We start from the raw sequence: 18,451 nt of genomic DNA on the forward strand, positions 1-18,451 counted from the left end.
GAAGAAAACAGTTCCAAACCAACCGCCCCCTACATGGCCTTTTGCGTTGCCCTTTAACTATGGCAAATACCGTCAAATAAAACGGAAAAAAGCCACTACTCCCGAAAAGAGATTTAAAGCGAGCAGATTTCCGAAAAGCGAAACTCGAAGGAATGACACTGGCCAGGTGGTCCCGACGTAAACAATGGCGTTGACAATGGGAACGCCGTATTTCCTCCAGGCCTACGCGTCCAGCTCGCACACCTAGAAAAGACTAAATTCCCAGAATCAATGATACCAAAAGTTAATGGTCAACTTATTAAGAAAGGGTAATATTTTTCGTTACAATCTTAGTGGTCTAGCGATGATGCCCGCAGATATTTTTCGTTACAATCTTAGTGGTCTAGCGATGATGCCCGCAGATATTTTTCGTTACAATCTTAGTGGTCTAGCGATGATGCCCGCAGATATTTTTCGTTACAATCTTAGTGGTCTAGCGATGATGCCCGCAGATATTTTTCGTTACAATCTTAGTGGTCTAGCGATGATGCCCGCAGATATTTTTCGTTACAATCTTAGTGGTCTAGCGATGATGCCCGCAGATATTTTTCGTTACAATCTTAGTGGTCTAGCGATGATGCCCGCAGATATTTTTCGTTACAATCTTAGTGGTCTAGCGATGATGCCCGCAGATATTTTTCGTTACAATCTTAGTGGTCTAGCGATGATGCCCGCAGATATTTTTCGTTATAATCTTAGTGGTCTAGCGATGATGCCCGCAGATATTTTTCTAATTGGAGAATGGTCTAAAGATGGGTAATCTTCGTACTTATATTAGAGTATTCGTAGCTCGTGAAAGAGGGGGTATTTGTCGTGTTTGCTAATTTCAAGCTAATTTTTGGTACGTACGATATTCGCAATGGCGTACTATGTAAGTACGTATTTTTCGATAATTCATCTTACGCGTACGATAATGTATGATACATTTTTTAATTTGGCTGAAAACCAGTTAAAACCGCAACTTTTAAACATAAGTTATCAACTTTAAGTGTTATTAAAAATTTTATTTAACAAATTAAACGTCAATATTTCATACAAAATTAAAATTTATCGCCAGATTTCAAGCGTACGATAATTTTATTCTTAGATCGATAACTTTTTGTCTCTGGTACGATAATTTGAGTTTCTGGAACTGGCAACGCTGATGCCCATGTATCCAGCAAAAAAACATTATCTTGGAGAGACCACAAAACGGCAGTGGCGTAACTAAGGACCCGCAGACCCCGCGACCGCGTGGGAGCCCATGACATTTTCACCAAATAGGGGGCCCTTTCGTTTTAAATATTGACTTTCAATTTGTTTAAATTTTTAAATAATTAAAAAATTTATGCTTTAACTATTGGTAAAAATGTAGAAATCTGGCATATATCCCCAATATTTTCAGAGAATTTGAAAAAATGGGGGAAATAAAAAAAAATGTTTTTTATAAAGGGCCCTTTTGATTACCTGCGGGGGAGCCCAAATTTTGTCGTTACGCCACTGCACCACGGGCAAAAAAAGTACGTAGGTTTTTTAAAAAATGAATTTTATTATATCGTGAACTATGTGTATTGAAAATTAAGACTTCACTTACGAGAAAATATGAATTCACATTACATTTATTTATTTTTGCAATTAGGGCTGATTGTTTTTACAACGCTATTTAATGAAGTTCATTTGAGTGGAAAGAAATATTCCTGTTCGAATTTGGACTTCCTCGTAGCGGTATAAACAGGACTGAAGTTGTAGATCAGACTCTTCTCTTCGCTTTTTTGGTCCGGGAAAGAATGTCGGCTCTTCCGGGCTATAAAAACGGTAATCCGGATTAAAATATCGAAAAATAGGCTCTGTTAGCAGCCCGCGGCTTGCTTTTAAAGTCTTAGCCATAATTCTTAGAGAATTTCGAAAAGTTTTCCAATTAGTTCGTCGAGCCAACAACAACTCTAAAATAAATTTTGAATACTGGGCCACTTGGAAAGGAGACTTTTTGTTCGTTATTAATTGATTAATTTCTAATTCTAATCCGTTTTGAGGCTCTTCCACAAACCTAAACTATAAGACCGCCTCGGGGATTATAAATTGCTAATGCCTCCTTTTGTTTATCCGAAATCGAAAAATGGTTTTCTAGCCAGCGGAATTTTAAATTACGGACCACATTTAAAACGCGTTGTTTGTTTTGATTAAAATTTAGAAAGTGGCGTGTGATTTGCATTTAAATGGTAACACCCTTTGAAGCGCCGGATGTAACTGAAATTTCAAACGCCCCTTAAAGCAAGGTCCAGTCCGCAAAATATAAACAAGGAATATTCACGAGAGTCTAGGCTGAATCTGGGGTTTTTGCCGTTCCATTTCAATCTCGTTGGCATGATCGCCCTCGTAACGCGAGAATTCCCGGCTCATTTCTGTCGCTCTTAATATTCAGAGAGCTGCCGGGAAATTGGGTCGACGCTGTGCCGATCGGACGTGCTGATAATGATGATTATATTGGAGCAATCTTTTCACTTCCCCTCCCTCGCCCAATGCTTGTCAAGCGTCTATACCCCGGGGTTTGTTGGCATTGCGGTTGCAGATCGAAGGGTCCAGGATGGTTTAGTCCCGCGAGAACTGTTAAGATAGGTTTGACCACGGAGTCTCGGGGTGATTAATATTGATGGAAAGCCTGACTCGCGTGTTTCCATCCGTTGTTTCCTAGCAATTCGCTATTTTAGTTAGGTCTTTTTCGCCCTGGATATTACCATGAACCTATTTAACCCATGAATATTCAACTGGAATACCCTTTGGAAACCTCCGGCGACGCGTGTAGCGGAACCAATTTATAGTACTTGACGTAGTCAAAGTAGAACTCAACGGTTATTTATAAGCAGTCGAAGAGTTAGTTCCTAAAGTGACGCGTTATGGTTAGGTTTTCTTTTTGCAGTATTTATCATTAATCTATGAAATTAAATAGATTCATGTATTATCAAAAGTCAAAATTTAGACCAGAGATTCCAACAGTATATAGGGCACTCTGATTGTTTATTTGATTCATGTATTTATTTAATATTATTATTAGAATAGTTATTATTATAATAAAATTATAACAGATAATTATAATTAATAATCATTTCCGAATTCGTTCTTATTTTCTTAAAAAAGTAAATCACTCGTGTGGCGCGAAAATAGGCTCCGCCCCACGTTCTATCGGAGTTTACCGTGGCTAATGAAAGAGTTGAATATTAATGGGTTAAATAGATTCATGGTGTTACCTTCGTTAACGAAGAAGTTGGCGAAGTGTTGCGTCACTCTGACTGCCTCGTAGCTGTGAGGGGTGTTTTGGTTTCCTTTGACCTTGACAAACTCGAAGGCGTTCTTCTCAGGATGCCACGCCACACCGTAGTACGGATACGATATTGCTAGAATATTATTCACAAAAATAATTAATAGTCTAATTACGAAAACATTCGGGCCATTTTGCATTTTTTTCCGGGCAGTGTCAAAAATTATAAATGGCTGGAGGAAGTTTCAACTGACGCTAATAGACCTTTCTATAAAGTACCATTGGCCTTATTGTTTGGATGTTGTGGCTGCGTCACGGGTGACGTATCTATGACGTTTCACCACGAAAAGACCTGGACATAAGAGTAAATTTCTACGAGGCACCCTGTTTTTAAGCATAAACTGAATTGAACTTCTACATAAATCGTGACGAATGAGCTACATAAAAACAAGTTCAGCAAGCGTAGTTTATTTTATAGAAAGGCCTCTTTCCTGCCAAACCACACAGCCGGATAAGTGTGAAAATGTATAATCATAAAACCACGAAAGTAACATCGCGTGTAAGCCACATTTTCCTATCTGTAATAGTTTTAGGAAGTTACTATAGCTATTTCATTCCTCCACACAATTTTGCCTTCCGAAAAGCAACAAGAACAAATAACGAAAGCGAATGATATTACCATTCTGTAAAAATCAAAATGACAAAAAAATCATGATCCGTCAAATATGACAATACGCGTGTGCTATCGAAATATCAAACTATTGATAGTATATTGGTCAAATTCAAAATCGTGGCGGTCTGTAATAAGTGATTTTAATGAAATGCTTCGACATACGGTCGATGGTGCCAATTTAAGTCTTGGACACCAAAAGTAAACAGGTATTTTAAGTCCGCTTAAACATTTAGTTTATGATTTGACTAAAATACCGGATAAAGCGTAACATACGGCCTCTACTTAAATTTGAACTTACGCAATCGATAGTTTGATATTTCGATATCCGCCCCTTCTCCACATGCGCATTGCCATTTTTGAGCGAACCGAGATTGTTTTGGTCATTTTTAATTTTTACAGAATAGCCTTCCAGTACAGTACCTCTCTGTTATATAATCTACTTTTTGAATTATATAAATCAAAGCACCACATTAGGCCTAAGTCATCAAGCGACTTTTAAAGCCGGGTTACAATGCGTAGGAGGGTGGTGGCCTGTAGAAGTGTTCCAAAAGCCACACTTCAGTGTGGCTGTTGAAGTTAATTTACAGGGTTGAGCTTACTGCCACCATCTACACGGGACACATGTTGACGCACTCCATTAACCGAAAATTAATTTTTTTGACCACCTAATAACTTTTCTTTCTCGTCGCAACGTTCGCTAATAGAATTATACACGCGAATCTACGGCAGCGAGGTAATTTGGGCAGTTTTGAACTCACTAATGGATTTTCTATTGAGCGCCTGTCCATTTTCGCCGGACACTGCGCAGAAAACTTAATACCAAGACCGTACTTATTTCTATTTAGGCAGAATGACCATGTTGAGGCGATCAAATCAGCCCGGTACTTATTGACTCCAAAAAATATATCTTCCAACGCAATTGAAGAGCACACCACACAGTAGTCATTAAAGTTGGCCAAAACTAAAATAAAATGGCCATTTAAATTTAATATTCCTTTTAAAAATATAATTAAAGATCTCGTGCATCATATTCGGAAAATAAAATTACGCGGGAAGAGCTCTGCTCCCTTAAAGACCAATCTAAACAGGTCGAAACTCGTAGTTTAAATTAATTGTAAAGTTGTTGCTGTCGCGCATAGCACCAATCTTCACTCGTAACTACACGGGATTGCCATAACCCAATGCAACTTTGGCTATATATTTTCTGAAAATATATAAATCTGTCTTCAATCTGCTAGTCCACTTTTTGAAAATGTTTCGAGCCATACCGTATTAAATAACAAGTTGGCAAGCCAAAATATACCTCTCCTCGGAAGAGTTTTTAATTTTCTGTGCAGCGTAACTGTATCCGTGGTTCTGCGGTAGAACGCTCACCTGTCGTGCAAGAGGGCTCGGGTTCGAATCCCAGGGATTAAAAAATTATACTACACCCAATGACAAAAAGAGGGTGCTTTTGAAAAAACCATATCCCTGATTCTAAGAAACTAGGTACGCCCCGAAAATGCGAACGCGTTATCAGGCCTGACAGACAGACCCACCCACAGACAGACAGACACGGTGGTTGTATAACCCCTCCTAGGGTACAAAGTCCACTCGGAGAGGTAAAAATGAAAGTATTGATGTGTTAAAATTTCAATTTAGATTATAGTTGATATTAGGGCAAAGCATGTTTGTCTCTCACTTTAAAATATTCTTAATTACTTGTATTCGTAGAATTCAAAAAGAAAATTTGCACATATTTGCCCCTTTATTAAAAATAACCTTAAATGATTCCAACTTTTTCCTATAAAATACGTTAAGTTGGAAATTGTTTAAGGCTTAGTTATAAAAAGTATAAAAATTATAAAAAATATTTATTCTGTGTGGTTTTTTTATATGATAGAACAAAAAATATTAAAATAATTTTGGCCAAAAATGCATTAATTTTCTCCACTGTGCGCCGGTACATTGGAACATGATGCCAGCTAGGAGCAACAAACACAAGGAGAACGCAGCTAGTCTTAAAACACGCTAACGCAGTGCTGTGTACAAATTTCATTGGACGAGCCTTTACGCTAAACGTATTACGGAAAGGGGGAAGACAATTTCCGAATTTTCCCCTTCCGACGGCAGCAGGCGCTAAAGCGTCTAACCAATGAAAAATGTTCACAAGAAAATGCACGACTTTTGACTGGTTGCGTTCTCCTTGTGTAGGGTTCTGCGTTTGTTGCTCCTAGATGCCAGTGGCTCGTTTCAACATAGTCCTTTTCCCTAACTATAAATTACCTTCAACGGTCGAGACAAACTCCACATTGCCCGCGTCGCGATTTGTCGATAACACCCGGAAGAATTGATCCAGTCCGCTGTTCGTGAAATTCTGCAAACGATTCCATTATAATTACTAGTTCAATTTTACTTTTGAAAATTAAATCCTTTACCTCGGGAGTCAAACACCATTGATGGTAGTTTATGGTGACCGGAAGTTGCGTTAAGAACGACTTTACATCGGCTGGCATTCTCTTGAACAATCGACTCGTTCCGTGATCTACGCGATAAAAATTCCATTCAGAAACCTAAGATTAATAATCTGAAATTATCGTAGGTAAGTAGACGTAGACTATCTAAAAAATTGGTGTAAGCTTTAAAGGAACACCATATAGTTCACACATATACTGTGTCACAATCTTAGAAAAGGAAACCTAAAATAGAAAATCGCTTCTAAATAGTACCGTAAGTAACATCCATAAGTATGACATTTTGTTTTAACGCAGTTTTTACCGAACACTTTTTAGTCACGGACTCTCTCGCCCAGCCCCGACATAGCTCAATATGAAACCTTGATAGCTCAATAACTACCCGGGTGACCACTGAAAAACTCCAAAATATTTATAGGAATATAGGAAATTCCACAGTTGATTTATAGGATAATATAGGAGAATTTTCTTTGATAATATAGGAACATATAGGAGTAGTATGTTTGATAATATAGGAACATAAAAGAAAATTTCCATAAATAAAATTTAAATTTGTTTTAATATAAAAGGAACTTTTTTTAAGCAGCCGATGATATTTTTAATTCCGTTCAGTGCAGTTCTTAAGAGAAGCAGTTTAAATTTTATCAAAGGGATTTAGTAAATCTGTATTACGAAAAGTGAACTAGGCACGCGGAAATTTCGAAAAACCGCGCGAAATACAAAATAATATCGAATTATAGGAAAATATAGGAAAAATTAGAGGTTGGGGATGGTTAACTTGGGTCAGTGTCAACTCGTCGCTGGGCATGTGGTCGCCGGTCATGTGGTCGCCGGACTAACGGTCGTCTATGATAAGTGGTCGTCGGTCTATTGGTCGCCGGACTACTGGTACCCTAAGAAAATTCGTAAGTTGGACTAGTCGTCGCGTATAATAAAATATTACTTTTACACTCACTAAAAGACACACTGATATCAAAGTATAGCTTAAAATTAAAAAATTATTAAAAAAGACACTGCCTTATAAATGAAGCTTAAATTCAACGCACTAATCTGCCATATTAACCAAATAAATTTTTAACTAATTAACATAAGATAAATAATTTATAAATTCTGGTCCTTTCGTACTAAGAAACTTTTCAAACTTTATAGATAGAAACCAGCCTGGCTTAAACCGGTTTGAACTCAAATCATGTAATTTTTTAATAGTCGAACAGACTTACTAATAAAGCTTCTTCACCTTACAATTTAATTAATTCAACATCTAAGAGTGGATCATCATTAATTTTAATTTAACTTAGTTTATTATAGCTACCGCCCCAGTATAAATAATTTAGCCATAAAACTAGAAAACATTTTTAAAACCAAATAAATTAAGCTTTATATGGTCTTATCGTCCCATAGACTCATTCTAGCATTTTTACTAAAAATTTAAATTCAAAATATTTAAAAAATACAGACTTACCCTATGTATCCCTTCATACCAGATCTCAATTAAAAACCAAATGATTATGCTACCCTAGCACAGTCAGGCTACTGCGGCCCTTTAGTTCAACCAGGGGGCAGAATTTACTTTAAATAACAGTTCTTAAAGAAATGTTTTTGATAAACAGTTAAGGTAAATAGTTGCCGAATTCCTCTATTAAACTTAAATTAAAACTAATTCAACTAAAACTTAATCAAAAAATAACAAGCTCTTATCTCTACTAATTAAATCATTATGAACAATTTTTTAAAATTAAAATCTTCTCTTTATAACCCTTCTAAGCGACGTTTTCTTATATAGATTTAGCATTTTTTTGCTACCGACGACTTTGGAATGAAAAACTATTTATAAGCGACGACTTGTCCATCTTATGAACTTTCTTAGGGTACCAGATGTCCGGCGACAACTTGTCCCAGACGACCAGTTGGCTTGATCCCGGTTAACTTTTATTCAATAGATAAAGCTCTCAAAATTATTCGTAAAACGTTTTGATCAAGTAATTTATATTTCTGTATTATCCGATTAATTTTTTGATAAATTTGTAAAATTAAACGGAAAAACGACGTTTTTTTCGATAAAAGCTCAAATTTTACGAATAATACATGTTTTTTAATAATTTTCCGAAATATTAACCGGTAAATTTCTTTGTTTACATTTTTTTTCCTGAAAAAAATCTATTTATTCATGGATAATGATTAACCATCCCCGACCTCTATAGCAAAAATGGTTAAATTATAGGAAAATATAGGAAAAATGGTTAAATTATAGGAAAATAAAGGAAAAATGGTTAAATTATAGGAAAATAAAGGAAAGCATTGAAATATAGGAAAAATTATAAAATAAAGGAAGAATGGTCACCCTGTAATTGTCATACTTATCGGGTTTATGTGATAAAGTAGTAAGATCTCATTGACAGTTCTCAGTACTTAACCTGCGGCGCGTCAAAATTCGAAGAAGGAATTCTTCTCTTGAGAAGAGTTCTTCGTGAGAATGTTTCTCCCCGCGAGAACTCGCTAAAAAATGTAAAATGTAAAATGATCCTTCTAAAGATGGCGGCTTACGAGGAGGGAAGGCGAAAGAAAATGGCAGCTCGCTTGGCGGGTAAATTTCGCTCGTTTAAAAATTAATTTCTCGTCATTAAAAAAAGATATAATTTTACGACTGATATTTTTGAGTTTATTTAAACATGATCTTTCAAATAGACCCGGGGGCACGTCAAAATTCTAAGAATTCTTCACTTGATATTGAGAATTCCCACTTCTCAAAATTTTGACGGTCATTCTCACAGGAAGTGACGTCATCTCTTCTCACGAGTTATCTTGAGAAGAGTGAGAATGCCTCCGAGCATTCTCACTCGGTCAAATTACAAATAAAAATGGCAGCTAATATTCTAATAAGGTAGCTTGATGCTGAAGAAAATAAACATGATGATAATTTTGTGGACGATTATTAATTTCAGAGAATATAGAATGGTTAGTTAAATTTCCTACGAAACCTTTCCTTTTAAATTATAAATAAAGTCTTTCCTTCCTTCATATATTGTCGTGAAATTCTGTAAAAATAATATTAATTGTCAAAGGCTTAGTTTATTACTTTCGTGGGATTATCGTAACTTTGTAAGCCGCCATCTTTAGAAGAATCTTTTTACATTTGACGCATTTTAGCGAGTTCTCACGGGGAGAAAAATTCTCACGAAGAACTCTTGTCAAGAGAAGAATTCCTTCTCAGAATTTTGACGCGGCCCAAGTTTCACCGAACCTGGACTTTTCCTTTAACATTTGGTTTTATCTGAAATTCATTTTCGTCGACAAAATGTCATACTGTTTATTTTCTTCAACATCAAGTAAGCTGATTAGAATATTGACTTCCATTTTTATTTATAAATTCCCCCCTTTTTGAGAAGAGATTACGTCACTTCCTGTGAGAAGGACCGTCAAAATTTTTAGAAGTGAGAATTCTTACTATCAAGGGAAGAATTCTTAGAATTTTGACGCGCCCCTGGTAATGATTTACATGGGCATTGGCAAAATCGACTATCATTAAAAAAGTTAGGGTCTACTTATGATTACTATATTACTTATGATACAAATATTTTCCCCTCACATTGTTCTAAGCGCCCTTATCTAAGTTTACAACTGAGTATAGTAAAGATATCAATATATTACAGTACGATTAAGTGGAGGGCGGCTTAGTATGAGAGAAAAGCGCTTATCAGAGCTCCAATAACAGGCCTTAAGTCTTCGTTGTCATTGAGGTTGCTATCGTAATATCCGCCACCCATATGCAGCTGCACCGCTATTATTCCAACAATATTGCCCACAATTTTATCCAAACCTCAATTAGCGTTACGAATTGAGGCGGAGATCGGGTAGAGGCTACGCGTTCTGACTCTTTCCTTTAACCCGTAGGTGGTGTCTTTTTAAGTCTAATGGAAAAATGAAATAAAATCAAGAGAGAGGAGTTACCACGTCGCGTACGACGGAAAACGAACAAGTTTTCTAAGAGGTAGACTTTAGTCCGGCGCTTAAAGGGGCTGGAAAGTGGGGTTTTGAAAAACGTCATCTGTGACGTCATTAACGAAATTTGGCGCGTAGAACTACTTTTTCTCAAGTTCGCGAAGACGTAAACAGGCACCGTTTAATTTTAATTTAATCCGTTTAATTTTAATTTAATCCGTTTAATTTTAATTTAATCCGTTTAATTTTAATTTAATCCGTTTAATTTTAATTTAATCCGTTTAACTTTAATTTAATCCGTTTAACTTTAATTTAATCCGTTTAACTTTAATTTAATCCGTTCAATTTTAATTTAATCCGTTAAATTTTAATTTAATCCGTTCAATTTTGATTTAATCCATTTAATTTTAATTTAATCCGTTTAATTTTAATTTAATCAATTTAAATTTAATCCACTTAACTTTAATTTTATCAATTTCAATTTAATCCGTTTAATTTTAATTTAATCCGTTTAATTTTAATTTAATCAATTTCAATTGAATCCGTTTAACTTTAATTTTATCAATTTCAATTTAATACTTAAAAAGATTACTCTATTACGTTTAGACTCCAGCCCCAATTCCTAGAACAGACAGCGACGAAGCGTAGCGAGACGAAAATACCTCTACACACGGGGAGTCAGTTTGCAGATATACCGGAGACGCTCTACCTTTTTCAATGGTGTCAACCAAAAGGAAATAAATGAAATTTGTCATTTTATCAGAGTATAATTTGGCGTCATCTATGAGGGGCCGAACGAAGGGCCAAACGAGGGGCAGGGTTTTGCTCTCAACAAATGACACTGTATAGGTGTGGCGAGATAAGACATTGACGGTGTCCTTTTTTGTTCGTCCTTCTACATGCCTGACTGGGAAGCGAAACGCGCCCCTGGGACAGATTGCCGAAACAAGGATTTAAAGACTTTTTTTTTCTGTTTCCGCAAGCGTTACTGTTCGCCGGTTTAAGGGTTTTACGGGACAAATCGCCGGGGAAATGGATTTATAGTGGCCAGGAAAAAGGGCTGAAAGCGACTTTAATAGCGCGATGGTCTAGATTAATTAATTTGATGGGCCCCAAATTACTCGTATTTTCACCAGTTAATGTTTTTACGTGATAAAAGGTAACCGTTTTTCGTTCGGCTAAATTTGGTCTTTAATTGGTTTTGTTTCGAGATGAGTTATGAGTTATGACATTTATCTTGTACAGGGTTGCCACACGTCAGGGAAAACAGGGAAATCATGGAAAAGTCAGGGAATTTAAAAATGGGCCTAAAAAGTCAGGGAAATGTCAGGGAATTTTAAGAATTGGTAAAAATTCAGGGAAAAGTCAGGGAATTCAATTTTATCAGGGCACTTTTTGAAGGTAATTTAACTCTAGATGTATGACAAAATCCACGATTATCAGTTATTTCCTTGAATGTTTGGCTAATTTTTTCAACATTGCAATAACCATTTTACTTAAATATAAGTCCCATCTAAATTTATTAACTTCTGATAAAAGTAAAATATAAAAGAAAAATTTTGGCCTTAAAAAGTCAGGGAAAATCTCTTAAAATGGTCAGGGAATTTGAATCTCAAAATTTTGTGGCAACCCTGTTGTATATTGCCTATTCAATTTATAGAATATTTTTAACGTTCGCTCAGAGTAGTGTCGACAGTAATAGGTAGATGGCGATAGTTGTATGTTCTAGTCTTTTTGTCAGCGACATAATTAAACACGAGAGTTACTTTGTAGGTAATACAATGGCAGGATAAAGTAAAGTTTACGCTTTTGCGATTGTGTGTATAATTGTTGTATACCTTCTTTGAGTTTTAAAGGTAGCGGTAGATCTTCGGCGTTGCACGACTTGAGCCAGAGTTTGTCGCCAGCAACCAGAAAACTGAGCAGTTCGAATCCAAGACAAGTGCCCCAAACTGGGTAATACTCCCCTCTGTCATTAGCCTATTGAAACAAAAAAAAATATATTAAAATATAAAGTCTTAACTAAAAAATCCGAGAAGACTATATAACGGGAATTTTTATGATGGTATTTAAAGGGAATATAACATGCAAAGCAATATTTATGGAAGAGCCCTTCAATTTTTCAAATTTCGCTGTACAGTGGCGCCAAACATTTTTAAAGCCAAAGGCAAGAGCGGCCAGAGCTGCAAACGTTGGTGTTCCACACCAAATACCCAAGGTTATATTCTCTTTAAAAAATGCCTGGTCAGTTTCAGGTAAGGTAGTCTACGTGAAGTTCCATATTTCAAAATGTAACAATATAAATGTTTCATTGTATACAATTGTTTGTTTAAACATTTAACCAATAAATTAGTAAGATGTTGCAGCAATATCTAGTTATTTTATCAAACAAATACGTTCAAAGGTTTGCGAGTAGAGTGAGTGAACTAGGCCATACTTTCTTTCGAACCTACAAGGGCTGCGTTCAACAACCTTCTGATTAATTCCCGATTATTTATCAGAAAAGCCGTAACAGTTGTTGAACGATTTTTTCTGCTTCCGGTTGCGACGTCACGATAGGTATCGGAAGACTACCATATTGAAATTAACCGGTTCTACGATCAGGTTTTTACCTCTCTAAGGGGACTTTGTACCCTAGGAGGGGTTATACAACCACCGTGTCTGTCTGTCTGGCCTGCGTTCGCATTCGCATTTTCGGGGCAAAGGGTAATCACTGCGTACCCAGTTTCTTAGAATCAGGGAAACGGTTTTTCCAAAAGCGCCCTCTTTTTGTCATTGAGTGTAGTAGGATTTTTTAATCGGCCGGGACTCGAACCCGAGCCCTCTTGCACGGCAGGTGCGCGTTCTACCGCAGAACCACGGATACAGTTACGCTTCACTGAAAATTAAAAACTCTTCCGAGGAGAGGTATATTTTGGCTTGCCAACTTGTTCTGATATGTATCGGTAATGTATACCGCCCACGTAGAAGATTTCTGTTTACCGCCATTTTTGATTGATTAATTTTAAACGGGTTTTGAGAGTTCTGGCGTTCAACAACCATTTATCGTGACGATAAGCAATCGGGCCAAACGGTGACGCAATCAGAATTATCGGATTATTTTACGATTTTAGTTGGTGAACGCAGCCCATGTTCAAGAAAAATTGGAATCCCTTCGTACGCAGAAAGGGTGATTTCTTTTACTAATATATATATTTTTATATTGCTGAAGGAAGTTTCAGATTATCGAATTGGGTAGCCGTATGCTTCCTGTTTCTGGTCTCCAGTCTCCGGCTTCCCAGACCAGAGACCTGAGATTTCTATGGAGACTGGAGACCTTTAGTCGGGATGTTGTCTGGAGACCCAAAGACCGGAGGCCTGTACTCGGGATGTTGTCTGGAAACCTGGAGACCCGGAGACCGGAGGCCTCTAATCGGAATGTTGTCTGGAAACCTGGAGACCTGGAGACCGGAGGCCTCTAGTAGCGATGGAGTCTGGAGACCTGGAGGCCCAACCTTCCAGTTGAGACGGTATAAATAGAAATGAGACTAGAACCCAAAGAAAACGGGCCGGCTAGAAGGCTGCCATTAGGGTGGAATCGGGCTATCCGCGCCATCTGACAAGTCACAAGTGTATTAAACATTGTCGCCATGGTTACGGCGGAAATTTTGAAGGTTGCGAGCCACTGCGCATCGCGTCGTGCGCAATGACGGTGCTTTTGTGTTAGCGTTTTTCACGCCTTTAAGCGTATCCGCAAAATATTAAAAATGGTAAAAAATTGCGTTTTTTTTTGCTCTGTATTAACCGATTTCGGAAATAAATAAAATGCTCATTAATATTAAAGGAATTATTTTAAACTAATCTTGGAATATAAGTGTTTTTCATTTTCAGCGAACTTCAAGACCAATTGTTTAAAGTTGAGTTGGGGATGCGCCATCATCGCGATAGTTTAATTAGAAAACTAATTATGTTAAAGACCTAAAAAAAATTATATAATTGAAAATTGGTGACAAAATTGTAGTATTTTATTTATCCTTTCTTTGGTTTTGGATTTTAGATTTAATTTAAATTAATAACACGGGCTCCTATGTAAACCAGTATCTAACTGATAGGAATATCCTGAAATAAAGCTTTTATTATTATTATATTCCAAAGTTCACCTGAACAAAAATTTCCAGAAATAAAAAACCAGGAAATGAAAGGGAAATCAATTAGCTTATTTTATTTCAAGGCAGGTAAATTTAAAACGTTTATAAAACTGTAATTTACGGAAATGTAGATTCTCGCGAACGTAATGATTTTCATATTTGTTTAAATAACTTATATAGTGTGTATTCACGAGGCGGGGCTAAGTCCCAATTTCGAATTTGCCGCGTAAAGACCAAACCGCCATCTCGTTTCGGAACGGTTTTAAAAAACTAGTCGCTAATCGTGGTGCTATTAATATTAAAATTAATTTAAGAAGGATAAATTTGGTGCTGGATATGCCGAAGGCATTTCTGGGAGTGATAAAATTAGGTATGTGCGAAAAATATTTCTATTACCACAAACTTGTATTGCACATTTAGACATTTTCACCAGTTATCTGCCAAGACTTAGAAACACAGCTAAACTTCCAAAATTGTGTTAGACAAAATGGCCACCGGCACAACTCGCGATAAAAAAATTCGGTCGCTCATCGTCATCAAAAGTCATTCGTATAAGGCGTGGCTCTACAATGTCGAAAACCGATTGAAGAACATAAACAAAACAGACGACGTTGCTTACGACGTTATGCCACGTGATCATATATAGTTTCAATTTTTTTTTATTAGATGGCGTGGATGTGGCGATTCCACTGTTATGGCGGCCTTCTAGCTGGTACATCTCCCCTAAATCCCATCGTGGTTCTAGTCTCATTTCTTTTTCTATGGTGGAGACTGGAGGACCGAAGACTGGAGACCAAAAGTGTTGCCAACCTATGCCCTAACAAAAATCTAATCTGTTCAGTATCTTATTGGTCTTTCGAGACGTTATCAACTCCCGCCTCTCAGGAATAAATTCCTTCTCCCTAAGAATAAGTAAATACATTCTTGGATGGTATAAGTAATGATTGCAAGATTTAATCTTTGAAAGTAGAATGTGTACAGTAGGGGCTCAGTCTCGCCGCGGTAATGGTGGTCGCGTGCCTTTTAGCCAAGGTCGAATGCCCATCACTGTCTCTGTTAAACGAGCTTCCTTTAACCTTTCGCTTCCAACCCAAAACAAGCAAAAGAGGTGAGGCGATCTTTCATGGATGAAAGATAATTGATTTCCGTTGGACGCGAAAACCTTTACCCTTTTGAGTTATCCCTCATACACACGTCAAAATTGACGCCAACTTTAGACGTCAATCGATTATGGGCGCTTGGTTATCTATTACAAATATTAAGGGCGCGAACTTTCAAAACTGGGAAAATTAAAGGGGAACGGTCAAGCTTTAACCAGTTAGATAGCCCTATAGCCCATTAAAAACTAAAATTTATGGCGAAATACGCATCCAAAATATTGAGTGGTTAATTTTTTATAAAATAAAGAAATTTCGGGAAATCGAAAAGCGCGCGTCCGCCGCGACACCTGGGGAGAAGTCGGTGAGACAGAAAAACAACGTAAAAGCACGCGCTGCTGAAGACGCGAAAAATTTGTTTTTCACGCGCGGCGCGTTGCAGTTATAAGAGACCTAAGCCTAAATCGCGCGATTTCAAAAGTTAGGATAGTTCGCAAATTGCTCATACGGGGTTAGGGGCGCTGACGGCAGCCCCTAAGATGGCGGCGAAAATTCAAACCCAAACACCTGGCGTTATTTTTCGTTTCAACTTTTTGGGCCAAAAACTATTTTTTCAAGACAAAAAAGGTACGTGTTAGTATATTGAACGTCTTGATAATCTTTTGATACGGAAATAGGGCCATATTTGGAAAAGCTTGGCCGTTCCCCTTTAAGGGATGACTGTAAAATATCCTACTTCATTGGCTAATTTTAAAATGCGTTTTCCCGCTTGACCATAGCCGGACGAAGGGTCGTAGTACGGGTCACCGCCGCCAGGAAACAACACCCTACAAACAAAATTCCAATCTCATTGTTACAATTTTATTTGTTAATGTAGTATTGTTTTATTAAACAAATACATACCCGTTGGTATAATTAACTATCCGTTCGTAGTAGCTTACGTCTTGATGTATTCTGGAAAAATTTAATTTTGGATTAAATTGATTTATTGAAAAATAACATTATCGAGGTAAAGAACGGCTGCTTTAATTAAACTACTTTAATAACGTAATATTTTTAAATAAAACAGTAATTAAAAATAAAAGACCTAACCAAATTGTTTGTATTTTTTATCATTGCGTTTAATCAAAATGTTTATTGTGTAATTAAAGTAGTTCAACATATTAATAATAACATAGGTAACATAATTACTTTAAGTATGACACTTCCTTTTCTATTATTAACAATATTATTACCGAACATTTTTTCGACACTAGCACTCTCGCCCAACTCCGATTAGAACTCGCAACTATGCACAATTTTTGACAGAAAAATTTGTGACAGTTCAACCTAATTCGCCTTGGGTATATCGAGACGCTAGAGGCTTTGGGCGGAACTAAACTTTCAGTGTCCTTAATTTTTGCAAATATAATAATCAGCTAGGCTAATACCTAAGGGTGGATGCCAGATTGCCAGCCCTGTTTGCCACGCGAGCCCACACCTCCCTAGTTCGCTCACTATTATCCTCAACAAGTGCATATGGAAAGGGAAAACTGTAAAACTCGGGGGAAAACCCCATACACCAGTAGAGAAAGAGCTTGTAAACTCTACACGAAAGAAGTTGTTCCGAGTTTTCACCCAGTGCCACCAGCGAAAGTACTAACCACTCGGCAACCGAACTATATAGGCATACTCCGGGCCGGATTAACCAATAGGCCAAATAGGCCTGGGCCTAGGGCACCAAGCCTACAAGGGGCACCAAGAGGTTTCGAAAAAAATAAAAGTACAAAACTTTAATCATTTGCTTTTCACAAAATATTTACCGGAGTAATTTTAGTAAATGCACCCACCCCTATGAACCAAAAACGTTTGATTGTCACATTCTCCGACGGACTGCCGTCTAGCCCCTGACGAGATACTAAATCTGGCAGCAAAATGAATTTTCCTTCCATTTCTCAATTATAATTATACATACTATTATGTTTCTTATGGTAATAATAATAATAATAATAATAATCAGCTAGCCTAATACCCAAGGCACCACCTTAGGCCTAAGTCATCAAGCGACTTTTGGAGCCTTTAATTCAGGTGGCCGGGTTACAATGCGTAGGAGGGTGGTATTATAAAAACTAAATTAGTAGAAGCAGAAAGCGAATGTTAGTAACTGAATCAATATTTACAAAATTGGAACGACTCGAGCACCAGCAGCTTCCAGGTACTTGACGTAAGATGACGCTATAATACTGGAATTGGGTTTGATTCCTCCTTTGTATTCTTGGGATAAAACTCCTGAAAAATGACAGATATTAAGATTAATATTCTTTAAGCCCCTTAATTATTGGTATTTACCAATAATGGGCGCATCGTTGCTAAGACTGTTGGATTTTATAGGCACAGCCGATTCGATGCCGGTCAATAAACCGAAAATTAAAATTAAACTTCCTATCAACTCCATATTTTCCGCTACAACAATCGATCGGACTAATCGAAGTCAAACCGATTCGCGAATTCCTTATCTCGGTTCGAAGTCTTCTATTCACTCTTCACTTTATCTGTCTATTCATTTCTTCAACGTCCAAAGCGAGCGCTTTGCGTAATAGCGTAGAAAAATAAACGTATTGGCAGCGTCAACGTATGCAAAGAACCTTGAGAAGCTGCGCGTCTGTACGGTCTGTTTATTTTGGCGCGTGTACGCTGTTGCGGTTCTTCTTGCCACCTCGCGTAACACCATAAGTCTATAATGTGGTTCCATAAGTTTATTAATATTTTACTGAGAAGCCGACGCAAAACGGCGACGAAGCCCGTAATTTGATTTTGGTCGGCGGTGGCGTTTCTAAGGCGACGGTGCAAAGGGGCAAACGTTTAAAAAAATTCCAAATTGTTTTTGAAGGAAAGAAAAATAAAAAAAT

General features: G+C 37.1%; 1 protein-coding gene across 1 annotated transcript; it reads right to left on the reverse strand.

Moving 5' to 3' along the window:
- Positions 1 to 1,621: 1,621 nt before the first annotated feature.
- Positions 1,622 to 18,082, reverse strand: LOC149923593 (gamma-glutamyl hydrolase-like). Its single transcript, XM_090159949.1, has 9 exons — positions 17,892 to 18,082; positions 17,723 to 17,831; positions 16,467 to 16,517; positions 16,300 to 16,390; positions 12,178 to 12,319; positions 6,365 to 6,471; positions 6,213 to 6,303; positions 3,264 to 3,410; positions 1,622 to 1,822 (listed from the first exon to the last, which is right to left on the reverse strand). Exons 1-9 carry the CDS (start codon positions 17,995 to 17,997, stop codon positions 1,692 to 1,694), a joined length of 975 nt encoding a protein of 324 aa, XP_090016075.1. The 5' UTR covers positions 17,998 to 18,082; the 3' UTR covers positions 1,622 to 1,691.
- Between the last annotated feature and the right edge of the window lie 369 nt (positions 18,083 to 18,451).

Source organism: Leiobunum rupestre, chromosome 10 (assembly GCF_980474605.1).
Source record: "Leiobunum rupestre chromosome 10, qqLeiRupe1.1.hap1, whole genome shotgun sequence".
Taxonomy (NCBI): Eukaryota; Metazoa; Arthropoda; class Arachnida; order Opiliones; family Sclerosomatidae; genus Leiobunum; species Leiobunum rupestre.

What these genes read in the sequence shown, in the direction of transcription:
- LOC149923593 (XM_090159949.1), bottom strand. Translation starts at nt 17,997, where the DNA reads ATGGAGTTGATAGGAAGTTTAATTTTAATTTTCGGTTTATTGACCGGC. An exon ending in GCTCGAGTCGTTCCAATTTT is followed by an intron (nt 16,518 to 17,722) that starts GTAAATATTGAT and finishes AAATTTTTCCAG; the next exon opens with AATACATCAAGACGTAAGCT. An exon ending in AATGGTGTTTGACTCCCGAG is followed by an intron (nt 6,304 to 6,364) that starts GTAAAGGATTTA and finishes AATCGTTTGCAG; the next exon opens with AATTTCACGAACAGCGGACT.